This window comes from Pholis gunnellus, assembly GCF_910591455.1.
Source record: "Pholis gunnellus genome assembly, chromosome: 15".
Taxonomy (NCBI): Eukaryota; Metazoa; Chordata; class Actinopteri; order Perciformes; family Pholidae; genus Pholis; species Pholis gunnellus.
Genome location: NC_136542.1, coordinates 1,235,408 through 1,257,907, shown reverse-complemented (window position 1 = coordinate 1,257,907; position 22,500 = coordinate 1,235,408). Strand labels below are relative to the sequence as shown.

Below are 22,500 nucleotides of genomic sequence, written 5' to 3'. Positions count from 1 at the left end.
ACCAGGAGATGCGTTCGCTTGCTCTCTGCTCACCTCGTCAAACAGGAACTGAGTCAATACGTTTCTCACCGACGTCGTTTCTACGAAACGCTGCCAAATCCACATTTACAGTTTCTAAGCTGCTGAACATTAAAACTAAACACTTGAACACCACGATGACCAATATTTCACCTGAAGGAATGTTTATTATTCGTCATAGCTGCCGTCAGCTGACCAGCTGCTGCTGTTGTGAGTGAATCCTTCATCCTCACCGTCTGTGAGAGTAACTTGTGATCTTAGTTCTGTGTGTTCTCTGATGCACTACGACACCAGCAGCTTCTCACTCTTAGTTGGGCGACTGTGGCTAAGTGGAGAGGATCGGCGGTTCGATCCCCGTCCTTGAGCAAAGACACTGAACCCCAGAGATCGCTGCTGTAGCTGCGTCCACGGTGTAGAAATGTGATTAATCCTCACAGAGGCCCCGCCCACCTCACAGGAAGTAGAAGTTAAATTAAAGCGTTTTCTGAATGCAGTCCGGCGTCCCGCATTCAGAGTTATAAACCGCACGAGGGAACGAATTAGCAAAAGAAAAGAACAATCTCAGCAGCTAATGAACAACTGGACTGATTTACTGACTCAGTGACGGACTAACCAGCCAGCAAACGCAACCAAGAGACCCGTAATGAATGCAAGTGGAGAGACATTTACACAAAGTGAGAAAAATTTTCTCTGAGAGCTTCCAGTTAGTTTCATTTCTGTAATAGCAGCACACACACACACACACACACACACACACACACACACACACACACAGCCTGTTGATTGTGTAGCGCCTGTTTGTTTATTAGCTCTCTGATTGAGCGGCTCTGCCTCCCACAGATTGGATGACCTTTCCAGATCCTTCCGCGAGTCCGCTAAGTAGATCGGACGGCGAACGCGACGACACTTTATTCAGATTGTTACTGAATGAGGAAAAAAAAAAAAGGCGGCGGTCGTATTTGTGTGTTTGTGTGTGTCGCTGTTTGTACATTCTCACTCCGCCTTCATTGGTTCAATTGAAGCCTCATCTCCATATAGTTTGTATGCAATTACATGTGAGCGGCGCGCTGAGTGCCTCTATATGATTGTGTCTGGATACCGAGAGCGGCTCGCTGTGATGTGTGTGTGTGTGTGTGTGTGTGTGTGTGTGTGTGTGTGTGTGTGTGTGTGTGTGTGTGTGTGTGTGTGTGTGTGTGTGTGTGTGTGTGTGTGTGTGTGTGTGTGTGTGTGTGTGTGTGTGTGTGTGTGTGTGGCTTTATGGGAACATTTGTGCAGGTTTGAAGGGTGTGTGTTTGTGTATGAGAGGTAATTTGTGCTTCATGCTAGATGTGCGTTTGTGGCTTTATGGGTAATTTGTGTGTGTGTGTGTGTGTATACATTTATATGCGTATGCATGTTCGTATGGATGTATGAGTGAGTGTGTGTGTGTGTGTGTGTGTGTGTGTTAGCTGAGATGAGAGTGCAGGATAAGCGTGGAGTGTGTTTCTAGTGGCTCGTTGGCCGCTCGCGGGGCTTTAAAGGCCGCGTCCGTCAAAACATTCTGGCACATCTGAATCTCATCTGTCCGCAATAAACAGCTAATCGACACGACGGGCAGGACGTCGCCGTCAGGTCGCTGCTTCACTCTGATTCTCCTCATCAGGTGGAACTTGATGGACGACATTCAGGGCTCATCGGTTTGCAACCGATCCTTCTATGTCAGAAATAAAGACATTAAACAGCAAAACGTGCTTCTCAAAATACAAGTTTGTTTTTTTGTCCGACCCGGAACCGGACGACGCTGCGCGTGCGTTGGTGCTTTCGCTCGCGTGTGCACAGTCGTCTGTTTCAGAGGAAACAGTGAAGCGAATGAAGTCGTTTGGCTGTGATGTGAAAGGTTCCACGAACCCGTCAGCATCAAGATATAAAGGGTTAGCCAGACGACAATTACAAAAATGAAAACTAATAAAACGTGTTTGATTGTGAACTCTTCCTGCTAACCGCAGCCTCCGTGTTGGGGATGATGAATATCTACAGCGTGTCGTGTGACTGATGCCCGTTTCTCCCGCTCTGTGTCCTCCAGGCTGAGCTGATCCCCGGTCAGTGTGAAGCCCAGCGAGCCGCCCTGGCAGAGCAGATGGCCGTGAAGCTGAGCAGCCTGCAGTACCCCACGTCAGCCAGCAGGAGGCACTACAGTCAGCCGGCGAGGAACAACAGGTAACCGCACGACAGAAACGTCTACGTTACACTCATATTCTCCCACTTAGGCAGAAGCCGGTCACTGTAGTGGATCCTGAATTAAAACGTAAAGGTTTGCGTTACGTACTTGTAACGTAAACTGCAGACGTAACATCATGTGACTCCGTGATGTAGCGTCTCGTGTAACGACACGAACGCCGGTCCCCTGAGTGAAAGTCCTGTGTTTGTTTGACCCAACAACCAACCTGATTCTGGTCTTGAACCAGGCTCAGTGTAGTCCTGATCCTCCATATGAACCAGGCTCAGTGTAGTCCTGATCCTCTATATGAACCAGTCTCAGTGTAGTCCTGATCCTCAATATGAATCAGTCTCAGTGTAGTCCTGATCCTCTATCAGACCTCCATCAGTAAAGAGACCATCAGAGAGAAGATGGTCTGTTTCTATAGAGTTATTCTTGATGCTCGTCATCGGAGCCACCGGGTCGGATTCTGGTAAAACCAGATGAACTCATGCAGGTTCACCAGAACCTCCTTCAGCTCAGAGTCCAGCAGAGACCGGTCCACCGTGGACAGACCCAGATAAAGGACTCTGGTGCTCAGAGACACTACAGCTTTAGTCCACAGGGACCAACAGAATCAAGACTAAATTAAAGTTCCTCGTAGAAGAAGTGCTGTTTGTCACATAGAACAGCATCTGTTGGTGTGTTGGTGTGTTGGTGTGATGGTGTGTTGGTGTGATGGTGCTGCGGTCGTCCTTCAGGTGTGAACAGGTAGAACTGTTCATGTGTGAACACAGATTCATCCATTCATCCACGTCAGACGCCCTCAATCACAAGAGTTCTCTGAACCCTCGAAACAGCATCAATACATAGAGAGACCAACAGAAGGAGAGCGAAACAAGAGCGAGACACAATAACATGTGACGCACACACACACACACACACACACACACACACACACACACACACACACAGTATAATGTAATCATGCACACACAGAGTGTGAGTGTTAACAGCAGTAATCTGGTGTGGCCAGGCTCGGCTCGGCGAGCGCCGTCTTTGGTCACGCTGCCTGTCGGCGTTTCATCCCCGACTTTGAGGAGCCTCCCTCCGCAGTTATCACTCACACTCAGAGCACACACACACACACACACACACACACACACACACACACACACACACACACACACACTCAATGAAAATATGCACAAAGTCGTGTGTATGCAAATGAAAACTGAAGCTTAAATTGTTCACTCTGAGTCTGTAGTATGTTGAGTTCTCCAGACTTTCTTGGTGTCGTCACAGTCACTTACATGAAGGATGTGGTGTGTCCTCCAACACACACACACACCCACACACACACACACACACACACACACACACACACACACACACACACACACACACACACAAACACACAAAAATCCATTGTTTTGATTGAGCATAAATTGCAGTTTTGGCAGCACTGCGCTGTCTTCTGTGATTTAAATTAAAGAAATATAAGTGCTTTACATACACAGCGAGAAAACACACACACACACACACACACACACACACACACACACACACACTTGTGAAGGAAAACACTTGTTTTGTTTGTGTTTGTGTTTTTCAGTCCTCTGTGGCTGCAGTGTAATGTTTCAGTAATTTACTTCGAATGTATTGGACAGTAATTGGTTATTCATATATTAGCTGATTTACATCTGTGTGTGTGTGTGTGTGTGTGTGTGTGTGTGTGTGTGTGTGTGTGTGTGTGTGTGTGTGTGTGTCCAGTGCAGCGGTGTGTGGGATGAGTTTGGAAATAATTGGATGTTGCATGTTTTTCTTTTTCTGCTGTGAGTTCAGCTCAGTTGAGATTTCTGGTTTTGGTTCAGTTGTAAAGAAAATGAAGGTCAGAATGAATTATTTACTGATCTCACGCAAAATACCTCAATTCTGAATTGAAGCCAAAATAAATGTAATTGGGAGAGAGAGAGAAAAGAAGCTTTTACGTTCTCTGGTTTTAAAAAGCAGATAAAAACCTCAGTTCTGAACCACTTCTATTACATTTGAATCATTTATTTTCATTGATTAGTAATCAAGTTTAATATAACATGAAGTCTTCTAGAAGAACAAACAACTAGCAGATCAATACATTGTATCATTCTATTCATTATTTTTAAAAGGTTTTTTACCAACTTTCTATATATTATAAATGATCCAAACTGATGTTTTTTTAATATCTTTTGGGAATGAAATACAAATATATTGATAAATGGAGGAGCTGTTACTAACACATGAGTGATAGTGATGAATACATTAACAAATCAGTCAGCTAAAGAATTAATAAATTGTAATACAATGATGAATGAATACATGAAAAGGGGATGAATGAGTGAACGGGAATCAAATGAAATTACATTTGGTTTTGTTGTCTCTGCAGGATGAACCCATTAGAATGAATGGATGAATGACAGCAGGTGAAGCTGCTCACTGACGGTTTGGTTTCAGTGTCTCTGCAGGATGAACACATTAGAATGAATGGATGAATGACAGCAGGTGAAGCTGCTCACTGACGGTTTGGTTTCAGTGTCTCTGCAGGATGAACACATTAGAATGAATGGATGAATGACAGCAGGTGAAGCTGCTCACTGACGGTTTGGTTTCAGTGTCTCTGCAGGATGAACACATTAGAATGAATGAATGAATGGATGAATGACAGCAGGTGAAGCTGCTCACTGATGGTTTGTTTCAGTGTCTCTGCAGGATGAACCCATTAGAATGAATGGATGAATGACAGCAGGTGAAGCTGCTCACTGATGGTTTGGTTTCAGTGTCTCTGCAGGATGAACACATTAGAATGAATGAATGAATGGATGAATGACAGCAGGTGAAGCTGCTCACTGATGGTTTGTTTCAGTGTCTCTGCAGGATGAACCCATTAGAATGAATGGATGAATGACAGCAGGTGGAGCTGCTCACTGATGGTTTGGTTTCAGTGTCTCTGCAGGATGAATAAAGACGAGTGTTAGTGAATCACCTCATAAATCCAACAGTCTCTGACTGAAAGGTGACGGCTGCCAATATGACTCATTCAACCTTTCATTTCCTCCCCCTCTCTTGTCCTCCCCCCTTCCCTCAATCCCTCCTTCCTTTCCTCCTCTTCCTCAAAATCCTCATCATCCTTCTTGTCTTCTTTTCATTCATGTTTTATCTCATTTCTTTCTCTTAACTTTTATCTCTGTCTCGCTTCCCAATTCTAATGTTTCCTTTTCCTCTCTCCCTTTTCTCTCAGTTTACTTCCTTTCTCTCTTCTCTGTCTTCTTTTGCCATCTTCCTCCATTTTTCTCTTTACTGTTCTCTCTCGACTCTGACTCCTCTACTTTCTTCCCACCTTTTCTCACCTACCCTACCTCCTTCTCCTCTTCTGTCTTCTCTTACCCCTTCCTCCTTCCTTTCCTCTCTCTCTCCCACTCCCTTCTCTTCCTCCTTCCCCCCTTCCGCTGTATGGTGGATGATGAATTAGAGACAGTGGTTACAGCTGCTATCGCCGTTGCAGCAGCAGCAGGAGAGAGAGAGAGAGAGAGAGAGAGAGAGAGAGAGAGAGAGAGAGAGAGAGAGATTCTTTTTAACCAACAGTTTACTGAGCACCACGAGGTTTCCTCTAAAACCTGGTCATTATCATTCGGTTTGAAGTAATTATAAAACAAAGTGCTTCACAGTCAGAAAAAAATATATATAAAAGTGTAAACAACCGACAGAATAAAGGTCACTTCAGCATTTTCTGCTGCAGATTCACTTAATTCTAATGAATCTGTGCAATCAGAAGCGTTGCTCATGGGCAGAGTACGGTTCACGGGTGAACTTTGACCTGCATTCGACAACATGCGTAACGATGAGAGACGGCTCTGCAGCGTCATGAACGCTTCACTGGAAGTATAAGAATTGACTTTAATATATTTTTTTAATTAGTTCAGGTACGTAGTGCGGACGCATCCCGAGTCGTGATAAAATAACAGGAATATTTTTGAAAATACAAACAAATGTGGTTTCGATCCACACAGATGGAAACTTTAACCCTCTGTGGTGTTGATTCTCACTGTAACATAAAGTGCTGCTCCTCTATGGAAACAGATCAATCATGACTCAAACATGTCTTTAGTGCAGAATAACACAGTTACAACGACAGAAATCAAAAGAGAAAAAGTGGATAATTTATTTTTACAAAAATTTGAAAGCAATGGAATCTAAATATACAACATTTTACATGTTATCAATGTTGGAAAACACACTTTTAAAGCAGAGAGTGAAAGAGATTTTCAGCCAAACACTCTTTAACTTTTAAAGGAGAAGCACTTGAGGGTGTGAACACATCCTCACGTTGTGTCCACCGGGGAGCCTCCCGGTGTAACTCGATGTTGACCTGCTCCCCACTGAGCCCAGCGTGATACCGCACACAGCTGGAGCTGGACTTCAGACTGCGTATGATGGTCAATGCTCAACTGCAGTACACTCACTTTAATTACATTCTGAGCCATTCTGACTTACTATTTACTTTGTGAAATGTCTCCGCAGCTAATGTAGGTATCAGTATCCTTCTCCAATATCTAGATTTGCACAATTCCACATGATACCTGCTACATTTTATTATATCCCGTGTTGACTGGAATTATGACGAGCTGTAAGTGAATAATAGATTCCTGTAATTCGAGTTTCCTCAAGTGACTGAATGTCACAGCGGCTCTCCGTAACACTCCCACGCGCTCCGTCAGCGCCGTGTGACAGAAAGCAAACCTGACACTTCAAACGCTCCGTAACTGTCCCGGTGTTGAACGCAGCCCCGCAGTGCCGCCACGTCGCTCCTTCCTCACCGATTTGTCTGTTTTCTCGTCTTCCACGCCCCGAGAGATCCTGTTTTACAAAGCGTTTAGTTAACATTAGTATGAGAACAAGACGGAAACGGGGGAGGGGAAGGGGAAGGAGGAGGGAGTGGAGAAACGACAAACGACAAGAGAAAACAATCTGTGCGAGTGTTGTATCTGCTTCATCTGTCTGAGTCAGTAAAGGGCCGCTCTGCTCGCCGCATAATGAGGAACGCCGCCTCGGGGGAAGGAAGCAGCGCTCGCTTCCTCTGCTTTCTTCTTCTCTGTTTAGTTTTTATTTTAGTGTGAATCACTCGCAGTGGAAGGACGAGGAGGTGTGAGACGAGGGAAGAGTTGGGGAGAACAAGTAGTAAAAGGAGAAAAAAAAAGATGGTGGAGATGTGTTTTATTTCAGTGTAGCTGACAAGAAGACGATGATGGAGGGATAGAAAGGATGATGAGGAGCGAGGAAGAGGTGCAGACGGGGTTAGTTAAGACGGGAAGTTAAGAGATGGATAGAAGAGTTAAGAGACATGTAGAAGAGTTAAGAGACATGTAGAAGAGTTAAGAGACGGATAGAAGAGTTAAGAGACATGTAGAAGAGTTAAGAGAAGGATGGAAGAGTTAAGAGACATGTAGAAGAGTTAAGAGACGGATAGAAGAGTTAAGAGACATGTAGAAGAGTTAAGAGAAGGATGGAAGAGTTAAGAGAAGGATGGAAGAGTTAAGAGACATGTAGAAGAGTTAAGAGACGGATAGAAGAGTTAAGAGACATGTAGAAGAGTTAAGAGAAGGATGGAAGAGTTAAGAGACATGTAGAAGAGTTAAGAGACGGATAGAAGAGTTAAGAGACATGTAGAAGAGTTAAGAGAAGGATGGAAGAGTTAAGAGAAGGATGGAAGAGTTAAGAGACATGTAGAAGAGTTAAGAGACGGATAGAAGAGTTAAGAGACATGTAGAAGAGTTAAGAGAAGGATGGAAGAGTTAAGAGACATGTAGAAGAGTTAAGAGAAGGATGGAAGAGTTAAGAGACATGTAGAAGAGTTAAGAGATGGATAGAAGAGTTAAGAGACATGTAGAAGAGTTAAGAGACATGTAGAAGAGTTAAGAGATGGATAGAAGAGTTAAGAGACATGTAGAAGAGTTAAGAGACATGTAGAAGAGTTAAGAGAAGGATGGAAGAGTTAAGAGACATGTAGAAGAGTTAAGAGAAGGATGGAAGAGTTAAGAGACATGTAGAAGAGTTAAGAGAAGGATGGAAGAGTTAAGAGACATGTAGAAGAGTTAAGAGACGGATAGAAGAGTTAAGAGACATGTAGAAGAGTTAAGAGAAGGATGGAAGAGTTAAGAGACATGTAGAAGAGTTAAGAGAAGGATGGAAGAGTTAAGAGACATGTAGAAGAGTTAAGAGAAGGATGGAAGAGTTAAGAGACATGTAGAAGAGTTAAGAGACGGATAGAAGAGTTAAGAGATGGTTAGAAGAGTTAAGAGATGGATAGAAGAGTTAAGAGACGGATAGAAGAGTTAAGAGACGGATAGAAGAGTTAAGAGAAGGATGGAAGAGTTAAGAGATGGATAGAAGAGTTAAGAGACATGTAGAAGAGTTAAGAGACATGTAGAAGAGTTAAGAGATGGATAGAAGAGTTAAGAGACATGTAGAAGAGTTAAGAGACATGTAGAAGAGTTAAGAGAAGGATGGAAGAGTTAAGAGACATGTAGAAGAGTTAAGAGAAGGATGGAAGAGTTAAGAGACATGTAGAAGAGTTAAGAGAAGGATGGAAGAGTTAAGAGACATGTAGAAGAGTTAAGAGACGGATAGAAGAGTTAAGAGACATGTAGAAGAGTTAAGAGAAGGATGGAAGAGTTAAGAGACATGTAGAAGAGTTAAGAGAAGGATGGAAGAGTTAAGAGACATGTAGAAGAGTTAAGAGAAGGATGGAAGAGTTAAGAGACATGTAGAAGAGTTAAGAGACGGATAGAAGAGTTAAGAGATGGTTAGAAGAGTTAAGAGATGGATAGAAGAGTTAAGAGACGGATAGAAGAGTTAAGAGACGGATAGAAGAGTTAAGAGAAGGATGGAAGAGTTAAGAGACATGTAGAAGAGTTAAGAGACGGATAGAAGAGTTAAGAGACGGATAGAAGAGTTAAGAGACGGATAGAAGAGTTAAGAGACGGATAGAAGAGTTAAGAGATGGATAGAAGAGTTAAGAGACATGTAGAAGAGTTAAGAGACGGATAGAAGAGTTAAGAGACGGATAGAAGAGTTAAGAGACAGATAGAAGAGTTAAGAGACATGTAGAAGAGTTGAAGGAAGTTTTGGAGAGTCGGACATTTTAGGAAAATTGGAACATTTTGAAAATGGTAGAGGACATCTTCTTTGGTTTCTCACTTCTCCAAAGGTCTTTTTAAGGATTAAGACTTGGTTTGAGGGTTACGGTAAGAGCGAGGGAATTCTGGGTATTATAGAAGCGTAAACATGTTTTGTGTTCAGCATCAGTGAATCAGTCTGGAGCTTCAGGAAGAATCAAAGCGAAACAAGAAGAGATGGAAGTGTTTGTTTTCTTTCTCTTGTTTCCTTAATTTCATTCATAGTTTGCTGTCTCTGCTTTGATGGCAGGTCAAGTTGCTGTATGTGTGTGTGTGTGTGTGTGTGTGTGTGTGTATGTTATTATCAGTGGGCGTTTGTTTGGGTTGTTTTGTGTTTCTCAGTCATTGTTTTCATGTGTGTACGCAGTGTGTGTGTGTGTGTGTGTGTGTGTGTGTGTGTGTGTGTGTGTGTGTGTGTGTGTGGGTGTGTGTGTGTGTGTGTGTGTTGTCGCGGAAACGCCGCGGGCCTGACAGAGCTGTCAAACTGTCGTCGTCAGCGACCGGAGAATTCCAAACAATTTCACTGCTAATGTTGAGAAACATGTTGGCGATCCCCGCCGAGACCGAAAACCCCCGAATATATAAATAATAAACACACACACACACACACACACACACACACACACACACACATCAACAAAACGGCTGACAGTAATGTGTGTGTTTGAGCAATCGGCCCCTGTTCCAGCAGCATAAATATTTGATGCGATCCTGAGTCGAGGAGGAGGAGGAGGAGGAGGAGGAGGAGGAGAGAGTGGGAGGAGTGAGGCGGAAAAGGGGGAGGCAAAATAATGTGGGAGGAAAAGAAGAGGAGGAGGAAGAGGAGGTGAACAAAAGAATGTGGACAATATGAGAGGATGTGGGACGGGGAGCAATGACGGGGGGAGGTGGAGGTGATATGTGGAAGAGAGGAGGAGGAGGAGGAGGAGGAGGAGGAGGAGGAGGAGGAAGTAGAGGAAAGAAGTAAAAAGAGATGATGGGGAGTCTCTTCAAAGTCAACATCCCTTCAAAATGAATGAGAAATTATATTTTAAATACTAAACAGCTAAAAATGTGTTGATCTGTACAATTTAGAGAGTTTACTGCTGCGTCACGTAGTGTGTTAACACGTGTGTGTGTGTGTGTGTGTGTGTGTGTGTGTGTGTGTGTCGTCAAATACTGTATTTTACCGTAGTTGTTTTATGCAACTTACGTACTTAACTGACACCAACTACATAAGAAACGTATTTGAACTCAAACCACATCTTTTCCTGAAGTAGAACGTTTATGTTGGAGAGAGAATCCCGTAAAGCAGCATTCATAGTCACAACTACGAAACATAATCTGGAGATTTCCCACAAAATTATTTCATATTTATTGACACGTTTAACTGGACTTTTGTAGGAAAACATTTTAAAAAATGAGGAGTAACTTTTTTGTAAGACATCATACGAACCGTTATACGAGGACACGTCTAGAACTGTGTTAAAGGGAACTAGACTGAGTTGATTTGGTAGTTTTAAATAAGTAACTACGTCGTTTAACGGTTGGTTTTTTGTCTGTTTTAATTGTGTTTATTTGAGTTATTTGCTACTTTGTTGTGCTGTAGCCTGCAGACAAATTCAATTCCTTTCAAATGTATTATAATAAACATGTGGCTGTGTTTTAGTTAAAGTACGTTCATCCTCGTTGTTATTCTGTCGGTGGAATCACGAGCATTGACCAGCTGGAATAATCAAACTATCGTCAACCAGTGAATAAATGTGAACTTTAGTTCTCTTGTATTTGGTTCGACCCCTTGTTGGTCGTCTCTCAGTATTTTTGCACATGAGGAGGAAGATGCAGTTCAACGATTGCAGGAAAATATGTTGTTTGTGCGACGAGTCCGCTGACGAAATCGCTCATAACTCCAACAAACCGCCGGTGAAACGCCGCCACAGAGGTGTGCAAGGAGACGCAGTAATTGCTGTCTTTAGACGGTCTCTGCTGGAAGACTTTGTTCTAAATAGTTGTTAAAAACACTGAAAGAGAGCTCGAGAGTTCAACCCGACCTCAGACCATCACTGCATGAAGTGGGAGGGAATGTGGTTTTTTTGTAAAGCTGACATCTGGAACTAAATTAGGTCACAGGTGTAAAAGCAACGAGACACAAGAAGAAGTAAATGCTGGATTGATTTTGTGTTTTCTAAAGAGAGGTAGGAACCAAACAGAGAGCTGCACTGAACCACGTCTCCACGCTTAGCTTTCACTCCCGTACGTTTGGTTTTCCTGTGCAAACCTGCAGCAGCAGCATCACAGGAAGCTCCGTCCTCACAGGAGAAGCCCGACGCCATCGAGGAAACAAGACGTAAATAAAATAGTTTAGCTTGAGTTCAAACTGACTGAGTCTGTCTTTATCTCTCTCTCTCTCATTCCACTTTGCATTTTTAGCCGCATTCTTTATCAACATAACAAGACGCATCAGTCTCTGCTATCGCCGCAGGACAAAACAATATTACAATAATACAAGAAGCCACAGCGGACAGTAGAACACAATGTGAATAAAAGAGAAAAGAACATTGAATTACAGCAATAATTCAACTTAATAATCTCCGTCTCTCTCTCTCTCTCTGTGTCTTCAGTCTGCAGGAGTTTGAAGCCGAGTACCAGGAGCTCTGGGATTGGCTGATGGACATGGACGCCATGGTAACAGACAGTCACCAGCTGATGATGTCAGAGGAGCAGAGACATCACCTCTTCAAGGTAAGACGAGCCGCGTTGTCTGACGGAGGTCATAAAAGTAGATGCAGAAAACCCTTCTGAGGACTCGCGTGTGCTTTAAAGAGAGCCGGTCCACGACGGACGGGGTTTTAAACGACGTTCTGAGGTTTGGTCTTCTTCTTTAATGTCTCTCATCCTCTGAGAGGATCGACCGTCCAGACATCCAGACCTGCAGCCTGAGCCTGAGTGTTGTCTGGGAGGGTTGAGGAGATGAAATGCGAGTGTTTCCACGTATTTTTAAGTTGTATGGAAACAGCAGAATTCTATAAAACGTCCTCAACTGCGCATGTTTACGCTGGACTAAAGTGTTTTTATGACAAAAAAAAACAGTTGATGCACCAAATGGACCATGAAGTCACACGACCGATCAGCTGTTTCTGAAGACTTCCATCTCTTCGTCTCCAGACAACTTCAAACACGGACGACATCAGCTGACATGAAAGAACGAGTAACGCTAACTCTCTCTCTCCGTCGATGTCGTATGTTGTACAGATTGTGAAGCCCTCTGAGGCAGATTCGTGGTTTATGATTTACTTTAAACTTACAAATCTTCAGCCCGGTATGCAGACTGACTTCAGATTGCTCCGGCCAATCAGTAGCCGCTGTCAGCTAACCCAGATTCTGTGCTCGCGGTTTACGTTTTTCACAATGATTGAAAAAAAACAAAAAGCATATTTCTGAGTTGTTATTCAGTTTGTCTGCACAGCTGTGTGAAAGTCGTCTACGCCGATCGTCCGTTTGACGGATGTATTTAGGAGGCTAGCGCGCTGCGTCTGCAGGAAGACGTCCTCGCTCTTCACCCTGCAGACTGAGCTCTGATTGGTTGATTGTTTCTCTCCCATGAATCAATGAGCACACATCCACAGAGCTTCTTAGAGATGCAGGCTGCGTGTCTGATGTCTGGCACCGGGCCGAGGCTTGTTTACTAGCATTTGAAATGCAGCCTACACGTCTGTTTTCAAGGTAAGCTAACCAAAACAAGCGCCCTGCTGAACACACTGCATGTTTTGCAGTATATTTATATTTTTGAGAATCCAAAAGACGACCGGCAGCACGAGACGCGCGTCGTCCATCACGGTGTTTTATGTCAAGAAATGTCCTTTTTTAAGTTCAACCTTTTTTAGACGCTGAAAATCACTGCTCGTCGGCCTCGCTGTGATGTCACAAATCTCCCATCAGCCACCTCTGCCTCCCTCATGACGGACCGTCCGTTAATCACAATGTGTAAATATGTAGAAACACAGAGCCAGCTGGAGGAAATGATGTCCTCCCACTTCTTATTCATCCGTCACTTTGTCTGTCTCCCCCGTCCCTCCCCTCGCTGCTCCTTACACCTCACCCTCCCCCTTCCTCCAGCCAATCACACACACACACACACACACACACACACACACACACACACACACACACACACACACACACTCTTCATCCTTACCAAGGAGAATGGGATTACAAGGCATAGCATCCCTCATAACCATACCAGAGTAAAGTGTGTGTGTGTGTGTGTGTGTGTGTGTGATAGATACAGAGTGAGTGTGTGTGTGTGTGCATGCGGATAGTGTGTGTGTGTGTGTGTGTGTGTGTGTGTGTGTGTGTGTGTGTGTAATGACTTCACTGCAGCCAAATGAGTCAGAAAGGAGAACAGCATGTGTTACGATTAGAGATCTGAGTCATCTTCTTCTGTCCTTCACACACACACACAGACACACACAGACACACACACACACAGACACACGGACAGAAATCAAAGATATTTGGTGCATTACAGCTCCGGCACTCTAGAAAACAACATTTTCTAAAAAGCTTTTTCTCAAACCGATGAAGTAATCAGCTGATGATGAAACGTGCGTCCGATGCAAAATGAACTCGTCTGACAAACTGTCATCAATCAAGTTCTTCAGCTTATTTAACTCTACACACATCCACGTACCGTCATTTCAGGTTCATTTTATTAATGTCCAAACTCTGGTGGTTGAATAAAATGGAGAGACATAGTTTTGATGGGCGGCGCGAATGACATGAATTTGCGTGAGTTGAAAGTTTTCGGGCAGAAAGTGCGTCTTTAAATCGTGTCACGTTGAGATGTTCCTCCCGTCGTCACTGCTGTAGATACTGTAGATACCTCAGATACTATGTGTATGAATGTGTGTGTGTAACCATACAAACAATGAAAAGACGCTGCCGTATATATATGTTCAGTGTTGATGGAGCTGCTACAATGTTAGCTTAGCGTAGCACCGATCGATCCGAGCTCCATTCAGAAAACGAGTATTTTAAAAGTTATTTGCTCGTCGTCTTGAGGAGAGAACTCACTAAACATGAATTCAGACTTTTTTACAAATCGGCATCCTTTTGTAATTATTTCGGCATCTTTTTTTAATCCGTTTATTGCAGTTTAATCACAGTAAAAATCTGTTTATTTAGTGTTCATCAACAGTTAATATTCCTCCAGATGACGTGATGAACCAGCCAAGAAGGCGTTTAGTTTCCTTCAACAAGGACTGAGCAGGAATAGAGGTCATTGGTTGATGGTGGAACCAAATGGCTTAGTTGATAACGACTTCCATGGAGATAAGCCCCTCCCCCTCTCCGGCACAGCTAAAGCGAAAGACGCGAATAATCACAAATGTTCCCGCGAGTAACGCGACGTTCGTGTTGCGTTCGGTGTGAACGCACCTTCAGCCTAACTATTGTTTTATAACGTCATTTCTGCCGTGAGGCTGTTGTGTAAAATACACTCCGTGACCCCGAAAACACCCGGCAGTGAAGTAATAAACCCACTGCTGACAGCTCACTCTCTCTTTACCCAGAAGGCACTGCTGCAAACCAACACGTAACTTTGTGTTGTTTTCCGTTCTTTCTCTCTCTTCGTCCAAACTTTTTTTTTTTTTTCTCTGTGTGTGAAGACATGATTTATTTAGCGGCCCGATGAGACTCACCTGGTCTGCGAATTATTGATAAGTGTAAAGATGAACCTAATTTCTCCATAGGAGTCACACTTAAATATTCATCTCCGTATGAATATTCATGGCGGCGATGATGCGTGCATGAATTTTAGATGACTCTGGAATCGCTGGCCATTCTTCTTCTTCTCTCTCTTTCTCTTTTTTCTTTTTTTTTTTTGATGTGTCAACTCTCCTGTTAAAATATTGATGCGGAGCTCGACAGCGTCTCCTCGCCCGGTGCAAGGTCGCTCTCTCCGACTGTTTCTGTCCTCCAACACTCAGACACACACACACACACACTGAGTACTGTACGCTGCTCGTGAGCGGCTGTTCATAGAGATCACTTAAGATTTGAGTTATTACTATTACTTCATGTAAGGATCCTTTACTCAAGCAAGCGACACGTCATCACACTGCAGTGTGTGTTTGCCTGTTGTTTCAGCGCCTCGTAGCTTCCTCCTGAAAGCGCCTTTACGCTCTGACTCCTCCTCTTCTTCAGTGTAACAATACACCATCAATACAATCAGGAATCAATACTTCTGTTTTTGTTTGATTAATCTAATCTCTGCTGATTTTTTTAAAGTTATATTAATTTATGTTAAAAAGTTATTTATCACACGACATTAACCAACATTAGAATCTGTGAGTTGGTCCTCTGTGTTTGTAAGTGTCGTGTGTAGTCATGTGCACACCGGCAGGACAGGTGCATGCTGGGAGATTTCACCACGAACCGTCTGCGTGTGTGTGTGTGTGTGTGTGTGTGTGTGTGTGTGTGTGTGTGTGTGTGTGTGTGTTTTTATTTTTTCTAACGTGACCGTTAAAGAACCTCGCTGTGCTCCGCTGAGATGCTGGAGGGGCTCGACCCTGTAACCAGGCAACGCCAAGGCCCGACAAAAGTTGTTCTTTTCGGAGGTGTGTGTGTGTGTGTGTGTGTGTGTGTGTGTGTGTGTGTGTGTGTGTGTGTGTGTGTCCTCCGGAAAAAGGAAAGCTGGGCTGACAGTTGTTTCTGCTTGGCAGGCCGAGGCTCTACTGTTTATTGTGATGTTAGATGGAGGCACTTATCAACCTTGGAGAGGAGTGTGTGTGTGTGTGTGTGTGTGTGTGTTCTGATACAGATGTGTGTGTGTCTGTCTGTATGTGTGTGTGTGGAGCAGTGATTTCAAAACTTTCTCTGCAGTTTGTGGACATCGGTGTTTTATTGATTCAAAAAAGGGACAAAACTCTTCTTCTGTCTCGACTTCTTCTTCTGCTGCCAAGTGGAACAAAACGTGTTTCTCACATAGAAACACAAACTTCTCTTCTTCTCTGTTCTACACAAACTCTTCCTCATGAACTCAAAGCAGCTTCGTCCTCCGATCATGTGGACGAACCGGCTCCATCACTCAGAGAACGGCTTCACACAAAGGATTAAAGATGTTTCAGCTCTGAAGCTTCTTATTCTTTAAATGTAGTTTTGACTTTTTGCTGTTTTGTTATTTGTCTTTTGATGCAGTGATTTAAAATATAAATGGGATTATTCTGCATAAATAAAGGAGACGTAGATTTAATCAAAATAAATAAAAGATGAATAATGATTTTAAATAATTCTAGCAGGAAGTCTGTCTCACTGATCAAACAGCTGGATGCTGGACGCCACCTTTATTCCAACATACGCAGGTTAAATATCTGAACGTCTTGATGTTCCTGCATCAGAATGTGGAGGTTTGCATCATAATCTGAGAGTGTTGCTTTATTATCTGAACCGCTGCAGCTTCAATCCTCTCAGCCTTTAATCAATCCATTCCTCTCACACTGTGACGTGTGTTCATTGTGTGTGTGTGTGTGTGTGTGTGTGTGTGTGTGTTTTCTTCTGTTTTATGTGAGGAAACACAGCGATGAGCATTCTCCTCCTCATGTTTATTCACATTATTATCACTGTACGTGTGACTGTGTGCGCGCTTCATTCTCACTTCCTTCAGTGTGTGTTTCATCTGTGCTTCCTTGATTGTTGTATCCAGATGGTGGTGTGTGTGTGTGTGTGTGTGTGTGTCTGTGTGTGTGCGTGTGCGTGTCTGTATGCGTGTGCGTGTGCGCGGAGTCCACAGGGAGATGAAACAAGCATCAAACCTTGTAGCTGCTGTCAACCAATCACACATCAAGGCCCCTGTAGTTCAGCCAATTGATGATCAAGGCTCTGGCCCTGAGTCCCACAGGAGGCGGAGCCAACGCTCACTCTCAGAAGTGTGTGTGTGTGTGTGTGTGTGTGTGTGTGTGTGTGTGTGTGTGTGTGTGTGTGTGTGTGTGTGTGTGTGTGTGTGTGTGTGTGTGGTATTTCACTGACATGGTAATATTTTCATTGAGACAGAGAGAAATGAACACACACACACACACACACTCACACACACACACAGAGCTAATAAAGATACAACATTAAAGCACGGACATAATGTGAACACACACACACACACACAGTGAACACACACACATTTGATGTGTAGAAACACATTCGGTATCAGTGAAAGTTTAAATTATAGATGAAAGACAGTCGAGATGTTTCCATTCAGAATCAGCTGATATTATTTAATTGATTTGTGTTCATTAATAATCATCCAGCTGAATGTTTCCACACAGAGCGACAGCAGACGTTTACCCGAAATACCCGGCTCACACACACACACACACACACACACCCCTCCTGATTTCACACCCTGGTCACATGGTCACCTGAGAGGAGGAGGAGGAGGAGGAGGAGGAGGAGGTGAGATGTGGATCAGTGGAGGGACGGATACATAACGCACAAAAAATCACTCAAGGTTTCATTTGAAAACATTTCATTGCATTAAGTCATCACAGACGACTTTCTCTCCCTGTGGCTGCTTCCAGTGGAGTCCAACTAATTACAGTCTGTGTGTGTGTGTGTGTGTGTGTGTGTGTGTGTGTGTATATCCCTGCCGCTAAATTCTCATTTCAAATAGCCCATGGTGCTCTGATGGAACGCTGGGCTGCACACACACACACACACACACACACACACCTGCTCATTAACTGGCTTTCCAAAACCAATCAGTGTGGTTGCGACAGAGGAGCTCTGTCTGAAGCCACACACACACACACACACACACACACACACACACACACACACACACACACAGAGTGTGTTCTCACTGGGTGTCTGGTAATCTCTGGTCCAAACCAGAAGGAGAAACCCTGAAGTGATGAACACTTAAACAGACACAGAGAGAGAAAACAATATGAATACAACTTTATTTATACAGACAAACAGCGTTTGTCATCAGAACGCTGGCTCTGCTGTGAGTCCTCTGAGTGAATGGAGTCTGTGTCCTCTCAACAAAACCTCACCAGAGCCTCTGAGGAGCTAACGCTAACGACACCAACATCAACTAATCAGACCCCTCATGCGATGCTAACGTTAGCTGTCGTTAGCTGTCGTTGCTAGCCCTGTTCATTGGGGGGTTAGGCAGAGAGAGGGAATCTTTAATTAGAGACAGATGACTTTGCCACGCCTCAGAAGGCTGGAATTACACTGCAGGCTATGAGGCGAGGCTAATTTCACATGTAATTGTTGCTGCAATCCTCGCTGTGCTGCTAACGCTCCCTAGCTCCCTCCATCCAGAGAGAGAGGGGGAGGGAGAGGAGAGAGAGAGGGGGAGGAAGAGGAGAGAAAGAGGAAGAGAGAGAGAGGAGAAATAAGTTAAGAAATTTGTTGCTGCAAACTTCCAGCCTTTTTCCTGTAATACCAGGAAAGAAGGAAGGAAAGAAGGGCATGAATGAATGGATGAATGAAAGGATGGAAAGACAGGTTAAAGGTTATTGACAGAAAAAGTAAAGGAAGGAATGATTTAAGGAAAGAGAGATTGAAAGAATGTAGAATTAAAGGAAGGAATGAAAGAGGAAACTAGAGGAGAGAGATGAGGGAATAAGAGGAGAGGAGGAAGGGAGGAAGGAAACCGGGATGGAAGGAATGAAGGAAATTAAAAGAAAATGTTTTGTTGTCCAAAATCCCTTTACAAATCTTTCATTAACCATTCAGGAAAAAACAAAGGAAGGAAGGAAGGAAGGAGATAATAACAGGATGAGGAACTAAAAAGATCAAAGATGTTTCTATCATCACAGTGAAGACAGGAAGGAAGAGACAAAGAGACTTTAACCATTAAAAGAAAGAAAAATCTCTCCTTATCCTACAAAAGAAACGTCCTGCAGATCAGGAAAATCTCTCTCACACACACACACACACACACACACACACACACACACACCTACACACACACACACACACACACACACACACACACACACACACACACACACACACACACACACACACACTTTTCTTTCTTCTTGTGATATTCCCTCTTCTTCTCTCCAGAGACCTGCAGAGCTCTGCTGCTGCCTCGCTGTGTGCACAGTGTGTTTACAGTGTGTGTGTGTGTGTGTGTGTGTGTGTGTGTGTGTGTGTGTGTGCGTGCGTGCGTGTGTGTTTATCATGTGTACAGTGTGTGTGTGTGTGTGTGTGTGTGTGTATCTGGCAGGATGTGTTGAGTCAAGCTCTTCCTGGGTCAGACGTCCTGATGTCGCGTTTTGTCGTTTGTCGCAGCTTGTTATACGAGCAGAGCTGAAGTCCTCAGGGACTCTCTGTGTGTGTGTGTGTGTGTGTGTGTGTGTGTGTGTGTGTGTGTGTGTGTGTGTGTGTGTGTGTGTGTGTGTGTGTGTGTGTGTGTGTGTGTGTGTGTGTGTGTGTGTGTGTGTGTGTGTGTATATTTTCATGCTCTCAGTCAGTTTTTGTGTGATTTCGAGTGTGTGTTTGTGTGCAGGCTTATACAGTTTAAACATCTTCTGCTTCACATTTAAAGTATTGCACACCTCTCTGCCACAAATATTTCATTTTATATTTCATATTTGTTATATTTTATCCCTTTATTTTAACTTCTGCACTCTTTTCCATCTCAGATTCTCATGTTTACGTGCATGTTTTTTCTTTTAAAACACATTTGATATCTTATATTTAAATATTAGATCTATAGATCTAGCATTCTCACTGCATGTGACAATGAATGAATGAGCTTAATTAAGTGCTTAAAGTGCCACTAAAGAGACTGTCATGTTCATGAGCACGCTCAAAATACACAACAGATCTCTGACCTGTTGAACCAGAAGTCACATCCTATATAGATATAGATATATAGATATATATCTATAGCCATATAAGTAAAAGAGCAGGTGAAACATAATAAAAGTGACATTTACACGAACAACAAAGTTTGTAGAAACGTGAGTTTAACCTTCGACCTGCAGAAATCTCACAGACATGCTTCCAAACTTACTGAGGATTTGTGGCATTTATGTTTGTTAACAGTCAGGATGCGTCTGTGTGCTGAAGCCTGGTAAGAAGAAAAGCAAAGAAGCGTCACAGAGTTACTTTAAATCTCTCAGCTGAGCAACGCAACACAACAAAGCAGCAACATTGTATTCCTCCTGGTGTTTAAAGTCTCTCAGAGACGGACGGGTTCTTAGTTCTTCACAGAAACGAAGCAGTCAGAAGTCTTTAAAAGTCATTATTACTAATCGTTTTTGTTGAATAAATGCAGTCTAGCTCTTACGAGATGAAAGCACACTTGCAGTGTCAGAAGTGTCGTCTCTCAACGTATCTTCATACATCGGTTTGTATGATATCCTACGAAGAAAGTTGCTCATTTTTTTGTGCGATTTCTTTCGTGCGTCCAGCAACACGTGTTGATTTCGTACATGAATACAGTCATTTCAAAATACACTTCCATCTTCACAGGAAACTACTTAGTTAGGTTTAGACAACTAAACTACTTAGTTAGGTTTAGACAACTAAACTACTGAGTTAGGTTTAGACAACGTTTAGACAACTAAACTACTTAGTTAGGTTTAGACAACTAAACTACTTAGTTAGGTTTAGATAACAAATTACTTAGTTAGGTTTAGACAACTAAACTACTGAGTTAGGTTTAGACAACTAAACTACTTAGTTAGGTTTGGACAACAAAATTACTTAGTTAGGTTTAGACAACTAAACTACTGAGTTAGGTTTAGACAACTAAACTACTTAGGTTTAGACAACTAAACTACTTAGTTAGGTTTGGACAACAAAATTACTTAGTTAGGTTTAGACAACTAAACTACTTAGTTAGGTTTAGACAACGTTTAGACAACTAAACTACTTAGTTAGGTTTGGACAACAAAATTACTTAGTTAGGTTTAGACAACTAAACTACTTAGTTAGGTTTGGACAACAAAATTACTTAGTTAGGTTTAGACAACTAAACTACTTAGTTAGGTTTAGACAACGTTTAGACAACTAAACTACTTAGTTAGGTTTAGACAACTAAACTACTTAGTTAGGTTAAGACAACAAAATTACTTAGTTAGGTTTAGACAACAAAATTACTTAGTTAGGTTTAGACAACTAACTACTTAGTTAGGTTTAGAAAAAGGTCGTTTGGGTTTTAGTAACTAAAGAAGTGCCGTTACTAAAGTACAAAAGGTACGTGACAAAAACATAAACGCTGACATCTTGTTTCACACGAGGAACAAACAGCAGTCGGCTGGAGGAAAGATCCCGCTCTTTCTGACTCTACCTCCCCTTCTGCCCGTCCTGTGTGTGTTTTGTTTGCGGTCTTTAAAAATGTCCTCATTCGTTTCGCACATTAAGCTACGAATGCAAATGAGATCAACCGGTTTCTCTTCAGCCGATATTCAAAGTAATCAATGCTCCGTTACTCTTCCTAAAATCTACAACTCACTTTAAAACCAGCGATTGAGACGAGACAGAAAATGACTTTTTGTGTCCTTCAGGACCGTCGTCTCGCTCAGAAAGACATCTTTACCGTAATAACACTATTTAAGAGCAACACAATATGATGCAGGCTGATTTTACCACGGTTTTGTACAATTTCTGTGTTTTATATTCTCAGAGAATATTTGTTTTTTTAATATATTATTTATTAGTTATTTGTATTTACATTGGCCTGAATACGCCGTCGTAACATATAGAGGATAGCGTTCATTTCTTTCCTTCTTCTTTCTCACCTTGTTGTGTCCTAAGTTCTTCTTCAGCAGATTACTGTTCTATGTTCTAGCCCAAGCTAACACATCCTCATGTGTTGTCATGGAGACGTGTCTATGTTTGCTTATTGGCGTGTGTGTGTGTGTGTTTGTGTGTGTGTACATGCACGTGTGTCAATGCAGTAAGTGTGCTTTTTGTTTTTCCTCTAAAAGTGCACACCCATGTTTTCAAAGTAGTGTGTGTTATATCTCTAGTATCTTTGAGTGTGTGTGTGTTGATGTGTACATCTTCATACCATGGTGTGTTCACTTTCTCACCTGTGTGTGTGTGTGTGTGTGTGTGTGTGTGTGTGTGTGTGTGTGTGTGTGTGTGTGTGTGTGTGTG

At 42.8% G+C, this 22,500-nt stretch overlaps 1 protein-coding gene across 1 annotated transcript in view; it reads left to right on the top strand.

The window, feature by feature from the left end:
* akap6 (A kinase (PRKA) anchor protein 6) overlaps positions 1 to 22,500 on the top strand; it is a gene marked incomplete at its 5' end in the record, with an annotated part of 139,880 nt that overhangs the window by 63,740 nt on the left and 53,640 nt on the right. Inside the window, 2 exon segments of the mRNA XM_079174641.1 lie at positions 2,081 to 2,214; positions 12,003 to 12,123. Coding sequence (XP_079030767.1) covers positions 2,081 to 2,214; positions 12,003 to 12,123 — 255 coding nt within the window.